Genomic DNA, 14,037 nt, shown 5'->3' with positions numbered 1-14,037 from the left:
TTAAATGAAATGGATGAATTGTGTCAGGCTGTGCTGTTATTTTCCAAACAAAGCCCCAAGCACATACACGTTCTTCTCCCCACCAGGTTCCTGTGGACTTCTTATTTAAGGTAGCAATACCATGGGCTTCCCTGGTGGCTCAGCTGGTAAAGAATCTGCCTGCAATGCAGGAGACCTGGGTTTGATCCCCGGGTTGGGAAGATCCCCTGGAGAAGGGGAAGGCTACCCACTCAGTATTCTGGCCTGGAGAATTCAGGCTATACAGTCCATGGGGTCACAAAGAGTCAGACACAACTGAGTGACTTTCACTTCACCATATGCTCCAAATTCAAAAAAAGTCCTCAGGATCCTAGTTATTAGTTCAGAAAATGAACATGAACAATATATATAGAGAGAGTATCATATTTCAATAATATGACCTCTCCTACCAATGCCTTTAATTCAAAGAAAAACAACATTTTTTCATATTTCAGTTTTAATAAAATTTACAGCTCAAATCAATAAGAATAAAAACAAATTCTGAATAGATGTATTAAATATTATTAAATTATTATTATAAAAGGGGACTTCATACATGATTATTCAACAAGCATGTTATGAAAACTCATACCCAAAATATCATTTCTCTTTGGCATGATCAGGCATAATTTACATAATTAAATATATAATTCATACATATATAGAATGTTAGCCATATAATAACATATATATAGCAAAAATAAAGTATAATAGCATAAATTTTAATATTCTATTTGCAATATATGAATTGAACTTTGTATTCAACATTTTCAAATTTCTGTATACATGAAGATAAACCAGGGAAGATCTTGTCTTACGCTTGGACACAGATCACCAGCTATTTCTGAGAAGTTTCTTATTTCACTCATCTTAATACACCATAAAATTACAAGTTTCATCTCTTTTTATGTTTAGTATGATCCCAGATTTTTTTTTCTTTCAAATTGGATTTACATTCTTAAGAAATGCCTGTGAGAGGGAAGAAGAAAAATGTTATTTATGACCAGGTTTTTATCCTACTTACACATATGCATAGTTTTAATATAGCTATATTTTCTTTTGCTTAAAGAATCTGTGGACTCTTAATTTATAGTCTAACTCTGAGGTTGTACATTAAAGTGTGTGTGGAGCAGGTGAGGGGTTTATCCGTACTTTTAGAAAGTTCGTTTTTTATTTATTTTTAGAATTTGTTTCTTGTCCATACTGCACGGCTTGTGGAATCTTGGTTTCCTAACCAGGGATTGAACCAGAGCTCTCAGCAGTGAAAGCACTAATTCCTAACCATTGAACGACCAGGGAATTCCCTAGAAAGTTTAAATGATGACTTCCACCACTGAAATTTTAATAAGATACCTGCATCAGCCAAAAAATGAACTTGGCATCACCTAAATAATGCAAAAATATTCCTAAAATGTATTAATCTGTAATACTCTAACACCTTGTTAACTCCTTGGAGACAAATCATCAGAGATGACTCCTGCAGAAGACCTCACTAAATCTCCAAACTCTGCAATTTCAAAGGGGCCTGTTTATCAGCTCTGTCCTCTATGAATCTTGTCCAAGGAGAATGTAAGCTTGCATTTAATATTTTAAATTATAATACTTGTTTCTTCGAGAACTTTTCCAGTTATGATGTTGCCTCTTGGACTTTATATAAAATTTACTCATAAGAATAAAATATATCAACTGATTCCAGTATCTTGCCATTGAACACTGAAGTGATCTAGCTTGATTTCTTAATCTAAAGAACAATCCAAAGAACAAGATAAGCATGACCTCACCTAGGTCACTTCATGAGCCTAATGGGACTTCCCAGGTGACTCGGTGGTAAAGAGTCTGCCTGCCACTGCAGAGGATACAGTTTCAATTCCTGAGTCAGGAAGATCCCCTGGAGAAGGGAATGGCAACCCACTCCAGTACTCTTGCCTGGGAAATCCCATGGATAGGGGAGCCTGGTGGGCTACAGTCCACAGGGTCACAAAGAGTGAATGAACCACCACAATCCAAGAGTCTACTGAATTTTCTTGATTTACTCATTAGTCAAAAGGTTTGAGAGTAACTGATTCAGGTATCTTGCCATTGAACATTGAAATGATCTAGCTCGATTTCTTAATCTGAAAAAGGGCAGCTTTTTAGTTCAGCAACTTTCAATATGCAGAATTGAGCGCCAATTATTATTATTAATTTATCATTGCTTTTAAAATAAGAAAAGCAACAACAATAGGTCAGAATTGTTTCAGTAAAGGTCACCACAAAACTATCAGATGGATAAGTAAATTCCCATATACTTATCTGAGATAGAATAAGTTATGATCAACCTAGACAACATACTAAAAAGAAGAGATATTACTTTGCCAACAAAGGTCTGTCTAGTCAAGACTATGGTTTTTCCAACAGTCATGTATGGCTGTGAGAGTTGGACTATGAAAAAAGCTGAGCACCAAAGAACTGATGCTTGTGAACTGTGGTGTTGGAGAAGACCCTTGAGAGTTCCTTGGACTGCAAGGAGATGCAACCAGTCCATCCTAAAAGAGATCAGTCCTGATTGTTCATTGGAAGAACTGATGTTGAAGCTGAAACTCCAATACTTTGGCCAACTGATGTGAAGAGCTGACTCATTTGAAAAGCCCCTGATGCTGGGAAAGATTGATGGTAGGAGGAGAAGGGGATGACAGAGGATGAGATGGTTGGATGGCATCACCGACTCAATGGACATGAGTTTCAGGAGTTGGTGATGGACAGGGAGACCTGGAGTACTGCAGTCCATGGGGTCACCACGAGTCAGACATAACTGAGTGACTGAACTGAAGTTATACTGGCCAGATCAAGATATTCACAGATACTACTAGATTACAGGTTCTCCAAGACTCAAAAGCTGAGAAGTCAGTTTCTTTAAAAGGACTTGTCCATGGTCCTGATACACTGACACCACCCCCCTGTCCGCCACCCCCCGCCCTCGAAATGTTGACTTCGTATTACACTGGAAAGAACTACTGATTAGAAAGATCTTTGCCCAGAAATGAATACCTTTCCGTCTTTCCCATAGATTCTATGAAAGTAAAAGTCGCTTAGTCGTGTCTGACTCTTTGCGACCCCATGGACTACATAGCCCATGGAATTCTCCAGGCCAGAATACTACAGTGGGTAGCCATTCTCTAAGGGATCTTCCCAACCCAGGGATCAAACCCAGGTATCCCTCATTGCAGGCGGATTCTTTACCAGCTAAGTCACAAGGGAAGCCCTGGTGGGGCTTCTATAATTGTAAACAAATGTTAGAATTTATGTTTGATTTATTTAGGTCATACAAATACTTTATTGCTCTAGAGCTCCAAGGGTAATTTAGCCAGAATGAAAATTCTGACTTACCATTTCACTCTGGCAAAATATATACTAGAGCATACAATGCCTACATGTTCATCATGTGTTTGATTATTTGCTTTTCCTTCTATTCTTCTAATACTGTGTCTCTTTCCTTAACCTGTATTGTATAAATCAAAATTTTAGGATCCTACTTTTATTATACTGTGACTACTTTTAAATTATTACTCTATTTTGACCAGTTTTTTTTAAAGGTAGACCTTTAAATAGTTTTGTTCATCTAATGTATATTTGCATGTGATATGAAATAACATCAAATTTGAAATACTTTTAAAAATCACTCAGGAACAGTAAGGTTGCCAAAAAAGCTGTTTCTATTAATTCAATCATTGTTGAGGACATACTTTTTTGTTAATTTAATACACCATTTAGACCAGACTTTAAGTGGAAAATCCACAGATTAAGTTCACTAGATGGTGCTAAAATCAGCTTCCTGGGGTTTTTTAATTGTTCAAAATTTTAAGAAATCAAGCTGTTAAACAGAAAAAGGAAAATTGATAAACACATACTCACACATAGGTCTTCTCCGTCTGCGAGCACAGAGGACTCACTGCTAGTCTTTTTAACAGTCTAGCACATCTTTTGTAATCTAGGAAAAACATTTAAAAGACAATTATGTGTACAGTTACTGCAAACGTGGGAAAAGTTGTGTTATATTATTGTCACTAGTACTTGATAATGATAGCTGTAATTTAATAAGCATCTAATAGAGCAAGTACTTAACTGGATTTTCTCACTAATTCTCCAACTGATGTAAGCAGTTGGATGCTATTGCTGTCTTCACTGTAGAGATGAGAAAACAGCCTGAAAATGTTAAGAATCTCATAGCTAGTATTCAGCTTCATTCCAAAGCCCATAGTTTCTCCACCAGGCTGAGCTACCACTTAATCATTCTGCCTAGATGTCAACAGGACTCATCCTCCCTAGTCATCAAACACAAGCATTTTTGAAAAACTTACAACAACTCTGACTCAACATCCTGGGTAAAATTAAATACCCCTCAAGATGACCACTTTAGTTTAAAAAAAAAAAACTACAAAATGTTTAAAGTTCATTTTCTTTGAAAAGTAAGTTTAGACTGAGAAAGGAATTTAAAAACAGGCAACTGAGTTACCATACTTAATCACGATTTAGACAAAGGAGAGCATTTAAATATTATGCTTAGAATTGCTATTCAGTTCAGTAACTTAAGTATCCAAAAGAATTCATCAGACAACCTTTAAAATACATGCTACCATTATTCAGGAAAAAATCTATCACTTCTTATATAAATGATGTGATATGAAACTGTTTTTTTTTTTTTTTAACTTAGGAGGAAATTTTTACTTATACTTCATGGTCATTTTTTTTTTCATTTATATGAGACTGCCTTATTTGTGCCAAGGAATTTTAAAAATGGTAAAAGGTTTAAATCCTGACAAACACCGTGGTCCTTAAGGAAATCTGGCTATTTTCAGATTTGTCTGAAATAGTCCCAATTAGAATGTGGTTTCATTCCTTTACAGTGTCAACAGCACACACACACACGCACATTAAGTGTGAGTACCATCAATATTATAAACAGCACGTCTTACAATATTTAGTCTATTATTTCCCACTCACAGACAGTTGAAGTTTAAGATTACATGCATCTACAGTTGGATAAAGTTTTTTGGGGGGTTGTGCCAGGTCTTAGTTGGGGCAGGATCTAGTTTCCCAACAAGGGATTGAGCCCCAGACCCCCTGCACTGGGAGCACAGGGTCTTAGCCACTAGGCTACCAAGGAAGCCCCTAAGAATCTTTTAAAAGAACGAAAATGACCCAAGCTACTTACAAGCTGGCGTCGAGCAGTCCCTGGTGTTGTGATATAGTCTGTGGAAGTGTTTGCTGCACTCAGCTGAAAACGTGACTGGCCCTATCGGACGGGAAAAGAATGCTTATGGCACACGTCGGTGTGTTTTCCAAACAAATTCCCTAGCACTTTCTTCATGGTGATGATATCCCTGGCTTACATCTTCCCATGCCCTTAAAAGACCTTGCCTAAAAGCACGCCTTCCCCCCACCCAGACTCTGGAGGAGGCAATGAGGTGTGTCTGTAAAAAATCAATCAAAATTCACTTCACAGTGTCAACAACTCACATAAAAGAACCTTCAATTTAAGAAAAACTCTTCAGAATAATTAAGAGAGAAAAGCTCTAGATAGGAGGGAAAATATCTGCAGAGAGCAAATTAAGAGGACGTGAAGAATGAAAAAACAAGTATCTCTGGTTTCTACTTTATGCTCTTCAGTTTTGTATTTAACAGGAATGAAGTTTCTATGCAGGGACATTCCACTTTCTACTTAGAGTGATTTGTGTCTTATAAGCGACAAGGACTACTGTAAAGTGGACAGTGTTGAGACTTCCCTTATCTTTCCCCACAAACCAAGATAGTCCACACCAAAATTTATCCCTATGTCTGGAGTTTGCTTTTATGGAAGTGGTAGAAGGAGAGCCCAGGGTGCCGATAGAGAAAGTCGCTCAGTTGTGTCCAACTCTTTTCGACGCCATGGACTGTAGCCTACCAGGCTCCTCTGTCCATAGGATTCTCCAGGCAAGAACACTGGAGTGGGTTGCCATTTCCTTCTCCAGTGGATCTTCCTGACCCAGGGATGGAACTCGTATCTCCCGCATTGGCAGGCAGGTTCTTCACCACTAGGAAAAGACTAGGAATGGAGTGAAGGTCGGGTGCACAGTTCACAATGATTAGGTGACTTGCTAGAACGTGGCGCACAGGATAACTGTAATGATTCACCAAGTTGCACGAAGAACCCAGGAGTGTAGTGGGAGAGGAAGCCACAGGTACTGACCATATGACAGTGGGCCGTCAGGAAGTCTGCTCTGCCCCGTGAGAAACACTTCCACTGTGTTGCTCACCGGGCAACATGGCTAGACCCCTATTGTATCAGGGAGAGCTCATCACATGACTCCACCCGCTCATCCCTGGATGGCTGGGGCCACACACACTTTTGCCTAAATGGCCCGGGTCCTGTCCCAGATCACACCACATGTTCAAAGGATTCCTTCTGACCAGAATGCCTCTCTGGTAAGGGAAAATTCTACTCACCCTTAAAGCCCAACTTTATGGTTGTGTCCCCGACAGCCGTTCCTGGTAGTCTTTGGCAAAAACATCCACTTCCTGTGTCTCCCTAAACTCTGCTTACACTTCTATCACTCACGCAGATCTGGTTTATTTCACATTAATACTGCTGCTGCTGCTAAGTCGCTTCAGTCGTGTCCGACTCTGTGTGACCCCAGAGATAGCAGCCCACCAGGATCCCCCCTCCCTGGGATTCTCCAGGCAAGAACACTGGAGTGGGTTGCCATTTCCTTCTCCAATGCATGAAAGTGAAAAGTGAAAGTGAAGTTGCTCAGCCGTGTCCGACTAGTAGCAACCCCATGGACTGAAGCCTACCAGGCTCCTCTGTCCATGGGATTTTCCAGGCAAGAGTACAGGAGTGGGGTGCCATCGCCTTCTCCGTCACATTAATACTAGGTAATAGGATATGTCCACCTTCCTGACCCAACTGTGAGCCTCTCACAGACATTTATCTTCAAATCCTCACTGCTTCATGAAGTAATCTGCATACATTCTTTTTATTTAATTGAATCACTGATAAAGTTCATGCTTACCTGTGAAATGCTTAATGAATTTGTCTTTTAAGTTCAAATCTCTTGGGAATATTTCTGAAAAGAAAAAAAGAAAAACTTTAAAATTTCTTGAATGTGCCTTCTTCATTAAAAATAACATTAGAACCACTAATTGAAAAGAAAAATTTAGTAATTTTAAATATTTGAAAATAGTGATTTAAATTTTTAAATATTTTGTAATATTTAATAATGCAAAATATTGATTATATTTTTTAAAGTAAAAAAAAAATTAAGTGAAATTTTAATACTTCATTTAACCTGCTGCTGCTGCTGCTAAGTCGCCTCAGTCATGTCCGGCTCTGTGCGACCCCACAGACAGCAGCCCACCAGGCTCCCCCATCCCTGAGATTCTCCAGGCAAGAACACTGAAGTGGGTTGCCATTTCTTTCTCCAATGCATGAAAGTGAAAAGTGAAAGGGAAGTGACTCTTAGCAACCCATGGACTGAGCCCACCAGGCTCCTCCGCCCATGGGATTTTCCAGGCAAGAGTACTGGAGTGGGGTGCCATTGCCTTCTCCGTCGTTTAACCTAATAAGTCCATAATATAATTCTTTCAATATGTAATCAATGTTTCCCAGGGGGCACTGGTGGTAAAAAACCCATGCCAGTGCAGGAGATGTAAGTAATGCTGGTTCAATCCCTGGGTCAGGAGGACCCTCTGGAGAAGGGAATGGCATCCCACCCCAGTGTTCTTGACTGGAGAATGCATGGACAGAAGAGCCTGGAGGGCTACAGTCCATGGGGTCAAGAAGAGTCATACATGACTGAAGTGACTCAGCACGCATGCTCGAAAGAAGGTGGTCTACGTTTTTTATACTAAATTTTCAAAATCTGAGGTGTATTTATCACTCACAGCACATGTCAGTTTGGACCAGCCACCCTCCAAGTGCTCAGCAGTCATAGGTACCCAGTGGCTACCATGCTGGACAGTGCAATGACAGAATGTATCCTTCATTCCTCTGGTAGCTAATGACAATGGTATAAGAGATTCCATGTACAGATGGATTAAAAATAAAAAGATCCCTAGGTAATGCATGAAAATTATCCTGGAGCAACTTGAATAACCTCTCATCTCATTCATCCAATTTATGAAAATTTCTAGTTTTTATTTAACCAAAACAGTTACCATCTGCCACCCTCATCAATTTTAAGTTTACAATAATATATTTTTAAAGGAACAGATTTGCATATTATGTATATAATGTTGGCAAGCTTATCTCTTGTTCTTACTTCTTATTTAAAAATGAGCAGGGATCATGTGAAATAATAAAAAATCATAACACAGAACAACTAGAAAATAACAAAAAAATGTGTTTTAGTGATTGCTTTTACCTGCATATAACTTAATATCTTACCAAAAAGATAATTTGCTCTGCCATGATCAATTCTATACAAAGCCATGTTAGTGGATCCTTAGTACCTTCTGAGCTGCTGAAGGGCATTACTGTGTGTTTCAATCTAGCATTTTTATGTACTTGAACTGAAATATTTGTTATATAGTTCCTTGAGTTACCATTTCCTTTAAAGAGATGACATGACTATTCTGCTAAGTCACTTCAGTCCTGTCCTATCCTTTGAGATGCTATGGACTGTACCCACCAGGCTCCTCTGTCCATGGGATTCTCCAGGCAAGAATATTAGAGTGGGTTGCCATGCCCTCCTCCAGGGGATCTTCCTGACCCAGGGATCGAACCCCTGTCTCTTATGTCTCCAGCACTGGCAGATAGTTTCTTTACCACTAGTGCCCCCTGGGAAACCCCATGATTCTCTTTCCCAATATATTGGGTTGGCCAAAAAGTTCATTTGGGGTTTCCCATACTATCCAATGGAAAATCCCAAATGAACTTTTTGGCCAACTCAATATAAAAACAATTATACTTTCAAAAATAAGAACTAGATTTATTACATCAGGGCTGAGAGAATCACTGAGGGGAAAATATAAGTATTTAAAATAATGCATATGTAGTAGTAGCTCAGTTCCATGGATCTCTGGGAGTTGGTAAGAAATACAGGATTTCAGGCCCAGATCTAAGAGTCACTTTAATGAGAACTCTTAGTAGAGTCATTTGCACGTTTGAGAGCTGTACTCTAGATCTTCCAAAAAAGACAAAAAACGCCCTGAACACTCAGCACTGAGTTCCTTCATAATCAATACGATGTAATATTACTAACTAATGCATTTGTCGTTTGTGCTTAGTAGAAGACAAGAGACAGAGTTCTTTCAGGAAAATTCTGCCATTGTTGGGGGGAGGGGTTGTTGATGGTGTTTTGAATTTTTATCACTTCCCTACATTCAGGTACAAACAGATGCTCCAAGCTCATCCCAAGTCATCTCCTGTCCTGTGTTGGCATCAGTCATTTCTCCCAGGAGCCCCAGTTCCTCTTGCAGAGCATGGTACCAGAACCAAAGTCTGGACACCAGGTGATATACTTGCTGTTACTGGGGCGTGGCTGCTCCCAGGCCCTCACAGCTGACAGACCAAGGACACATGTGTGTCGTATGTGTGGGTGCCCTGATTTTTAGTACTTTGTCTCTTCAGTTGCTCAGTAGTGTCCCAATCTTTGTGATCCCATGGACTTCAGCCCACCAGGCTTCCCTGTCCTTCACTATCTCCCGAAGTTTGCTCAGACTCATATCCCTTGAATTGATGATGCCATCCAACCATCTCATCCTATTGTCTTTTTATATAGTGATTTTTAATATACCTAGTGTTTAAATTATTTAAAATTGTACCACAATACTTAATGGATGGATTCCCAGCTGAGCTATTTCAAATCCTAAAAGATGATGCTGTGAAAAGGCTCAATATGCCAGCAAATTTGGAAAACTCAGCAGTGGCCACAGGACTGGAAAAGGTCAGTTTTCATTCCAATCTCAAAGAAAGGCAATGTCAAAGATATTCAAACTCATGCACAACTGCACTCATCTCACACCCTAGCAAAGTAATGTTCAAGATTCTCTAAGCCACGCTTCAACAGTATGTGAACCGAGAACTTCCAGATATTCAAGCTGGATTTAGAAAAGGCAGAGGAACCAGAGATCAAATTGCCAACATCCACTGGATCATAGAAAAAGCAAGAGAATTTCAGAAAAAACATCTACTTCTGCTTCATTGACTACAATCTTTGACTGTGTGGATCACAATAAACTGTGGAAAATTCTGAAAGAGATGGGAATATCAGACCACCTAACCTGCTTCCTGAGAAACCTGCATGCAGGTCAAGAAGCAGCAGTTAGAACTGGGCACGAAACAACAGACTGGTTCCAAATTGGAAAAGGAGTAAGTCAAGGCTGTATATTGTCACCTTGCTTATTTACCTTATATGCAGAGTACATCATGCAAAAAGCTGGAAAGGATGAAGCCCAAGCTGGAATCAAGATTGCCAGGGCAAATATCAATAACCTCAGATATGCAGATGACACCACCCTTACGGCAGAAGGTGAAGAGGAACTAAAGAGCCTCTTGATGAAAGTGAAAGAAGAGAGTGAATAAGCTGGCTTAAAACTCAACATTCAAAAAATGAAGATCATGGTATCGGGTCCCATCACTTCATGGCAAACAGATGGGGAAACAATGGAAACAGTGATAGACTTTATTTCTGTGGGCTCCAAAATCACTGCAGATGGTGGCTGCAGCCATGAAATTAAAAGATGCTTGCTCCTTGGAAGAAAAGATATGACAAACCTAGACAGCATATTAAAAAGCAGGGACATTACTTTGCTGACAAAGGTCCATATAGTCAAATCTATGGTTTTTCCAGTAGTCATGTATGGATATGCAAGTTGGACCATATAGAAAGCTGAGCGCCAAAGAATTGATGCTTTTGAACTGTGATGTTGGAGAAGACTCTTAAGAGTCCCTTGGACTGAAAGGAGATCAGACCAGTCCATCCTAAAGGAACTCAGTCCTGGGTGCTCATTGGAAGGGCTGATGCTGAAGCTGAAGCTCCAAGACTCTGGCCACTTGATGCGAAGAACTGACTCATTGGAAAAGACCTTGATCCTGGGAAAGATTGACGGCAGGAGAAGGGGACGACAGAGGATGAGATGGTTGGATGGCATCACCGACTCTATGGGCATGAGTTTGAGTAAACTCCAGGAGTTGGTGATGGACAGGGAAGCCTGGCATGTTGCAGTCCATGGGGTCAAAGAGTCAGATATGACTGAGAGACTGAACTGAACTGAACTTGATAGAATACGTTTTTGGAATGTACAGCATCTGTAATATTTCACTGATGATACTGCAAAGAATTTAGGATTCAGATTTGTTTTGTTTTAACAGAGAAATAGATGCAAAGACGTCAGAGAGGAAGAGGGCCTGTAAGAGGAGGTGAATTCTGACAGTCAGAGGCAAGAGAAGTGTGTTCCTGGGGCCGGCGGCAAGGCAGAGGCAGCAGCTGCCAGTCTGTGAGAAACAGGACCAACCCATGCGACCTGAACCCTGTGAGAACCCCAGAAAGGATGAGAGGGCAGGTCACAGGGGACTTAATGTCCTGCCATCAAGAGAAGTTAGGACTTCCCTGGAAAACCTAGAGAAACTGCTGCTCATCTGTGACAGGAGGAAATACTGGTGCTACAAAGAATATTCATTTGTAATTGTTCATAAATGGCCTTTACATACCTGCTGTAAGCCTCATGACAGCAAGGTTTTATACTAAAAAAAAAAAAAAAGCAGTAACACAAATCTGGTTCTATCAGTCTGCAGAAGAATGTACTGTCACCTCTTGAAAAGGCAAAGCCTTTCTATCAAAACTCTCAAAAAGCCCCTCTTACACTTCTGTTTCCCGCGTGCATGCATGCATGCATGCATGCTAAGTCGCTTCAGTCATGTCCGAATCTTATTCGACCCTATGGACTGTAGCCCGCCAGACTCCTCTGTCCGTGGGGTTCTCCAGGCAAGAACACTGGAGTAGGTTGCCATGCCCTCCTCCAGGGGATCTTCCTGACCCAGGGATCAAACCTTTGTCTCTTATGTCTCCTGCATTGGATGGTGGGCTCTTTACCACTAGCGCCACCTGTTACACATTGCACACCAATTCCTTCTCTGTCCCAAGTTCCTCCAAATTCCCTCTAGTCCCACAACTGCCCACTTCTCAGCCAGCCAACCCTGTCTTTATTTCAGCAGAGGAGACCCCAGTGCTCCCCTTCTTCTGCAGAATTCTGGGCATGATGCTTTGCTCCATTCTGCTGATGTGACGGTGGAACAGTGGAGAAGCCAGGATGCAAGTAATGAAAGCACATCGGCTATTCTGAGGCCCCAGCAGGGGGCACTCCTGGCGCCAGGGAGACAGCCCGGCTCGAACCAGGGTGATTGATGGGCAGGACAAAACAAAGGCAGGACCAGACTGCAGAGACATTGAAGAGGACAAGTCTAACACGAGTTCCTTCAGCACAAGTACCAATCATGTTGGTTCGTTGTGTTCCCACACCCATCAGAGTACGTCCGGTGTGTGCTGAGCGGCTAAATGACAGCAAGACTGCCGCCCTGTGCTGCGTGCGACCTTTCAGCGGGGTACACCCCCCAGGGGCGCCTCTGCTCCCAGCCTAGGAGGGCATCTCCACGTGCGCACAGGCTCCAGAGACACCTCTGAGGAGCTTCCTCCTCCTTCCCAACCCCCCACATAACCCCTCACTCCCACACACACCCCCCCACGCGCCTTCCTGCCCTGCGCGCGCCCTGCACCCCAGCGCCCGTCAGTCCTCCTAGTCTCAGGCTTTTCGCGTCTCCTGCTCGTTCACCCGCCATCCTCTCCACCTCGGTGTCCCCCGACGTTGGCTGCTACTTCTCCTTCCCCACCCACCCCTTCTACTCCATCACTCGTTGGGCAACTAAGTGGTCAGGATCCTGAGCGCCCAGAGCTGGTTCGGGAGCCGTGGGCAGCGTGGGGGCGGGGAGGAGGACTCAGCTAAGCATCCTCAACCAGCCCCCTCGCCAGCTCCGAGGGGCGCAGAAGAGCGTCGGGGCTCCAGACGCCGGTCATCTGCCTTTATCCCCAAACTCGGAGAGACCGGCAAGAGGCCCTGCGAGGTGCTGACCCGTCCTCCGGCCTTTGCCGCCTCTGCCGCTGGGATGGAAAGGCAGGTCCTCGGGCTGTAAGCCCGCACCCACAAGGCTTCCCACACCGGGAAGGGGAGCTTCGGGCTGGTTCCTCTGCCAGATGGGTTTCTGGTCACTTAAGTCTTGGCTGCGGTACATCTAATAATCTCATGACCTTTTTCCCTGAGTGCCAGGTACCCGCAGCGACGCCTATTCTCCGCGGTGCACGGTCAGGCTGCCCCTGCCCAGCGCGGCTCGGAGCCGTCGGAGCCCCACCGCCCCAGGCCCGGCGCGCGGGAATGCTCACCTGCACTCCGAGAGGCCGCGGGGAGGGACGGCTTCGGCTCCTCGCCCGCGACGTGCGCGCCCCTGAGGCCCCCGGGCCTCCCCTGCGTCCCTCGCGAGGCCAGGACGAGCGCCAGCAGGACCAGCGCGGGCACCGGGGCTCCTGGCCTCGCCGGTCGCATGGGCGCGCGGGAGCGGCCGGAGAGCAGGCGGGTGTCGGGCGGAGGGTCCGCTCCCAGAGGACAGACGGCGGGCGACACCTGCGCGCCTCGGAGAGGGACGCGGGGCGCGGACGCAGGACGATGACTCGGGGCTGCCGGCGGGAACAGGGCGAGTCCCAGAGCGCGGATGATCACGGGTCCGCGCAGCCTCTCGGACGACCCAGCCTTGGCTCTGCGGGTGTCCAGGCTCCTCGCTCAAGGCCCAGTCTGTCTACCGCCGCATCCAGCCCACTGGGCTCGAGAGAACCGGCAACTTCCCGGTCTGGACCGCGGAGAGCAGCACGGGAGCGGCGCACGGCGGCAGAGACGCGGCTCCGAGGCTGGAAGGTGTGGGTCCCCGGAGCTTGAGCCCCGCCCTCAGCCCCGCCCCCAGCCCCGAGCCCCGCCCGCTCCCCGACCTGGGCCTGGTTTGGGAGGGGGTGGAGGACA

At 43.8% G+C, this 14,037-nt stretch overlaps 1 protein-coding gene across 2 annotated transcripts; it reads right to left on the bottom strand.

Annotated features, from left to right (window-relative positions):
• Window positions 618–13,591, bottom strand: FAM150A (family with sequence similarity 150 member A). Of its 2 annotated transcripts, none has more exons than XM_018058128.1 (5): window positions 13,410–13,591; window positions 7,047–7,100; window positions 5,210–5,290; window positions 3,906–3,985; window positions 618–987 (listed from the first exon to the last, which is right to left on the bottom strand). In XM_018058128.1, exons 1-4 carry the CDS (start codon window positions 13,567–13,569, stop codon window positions 3,906–3,908), a joined length of 375 nt encoding a protein of 124 aa, XP_017913617.1. In that variant the 5' UTR covers window positions 13,570–13,591; the 3' UTR covers window positions 618–987. The 2 variants fall into 2 exon arrangements, with proteins under 2 accessions (XP_017913617.1, XP_017913616.1); XM_018058127.1 differs by having other exon boundaries at window positions 3,910–3,985.

The sequence above is a fragment of the Capra hircus genome, chromosome 14 (assembly GCF_001704415.2).
Source record: "Capra hircus breed San Clemente chromosome 14, ASM170441v1, whole genome shotgun sequence".
In the NCBI taxonomy this organism is placed as follows: Eukaryota; Metazoa; Chordata; class Mammalia; order Artiodactyla; family Bovidae; genus Capra; species Capra hircus.
The sequence above is the reverse complement of the archived record's forward strand: the minus strand, read 5'-3'. Positions and strand labels throughout refer to the sequence as shown.

Coding starts and splice junctions, on each gene's coding strand:
- FAM150A (XM_018058127.1), bottom strand. CDS start 13,569: ATGCGACCGGCGAGGCCAGGAGCCCCGGTGCCCGCGCTGGTCCTGCTG. Junction 7,101..13,409: donor CGCGGCCTCTCGGAGTGCAG/GTGAGCATTCCC, acceptor TTTTCTTTTCAG/AAATATTCCCAAGAGATTTG. Junction 5,291..7,046: donor ATTCATTAAGCATTTCACAG/GTAAGCATGAAC, acceptor CCCGTCCGATAG/GGCCAGTCACGTTTTCAGCT.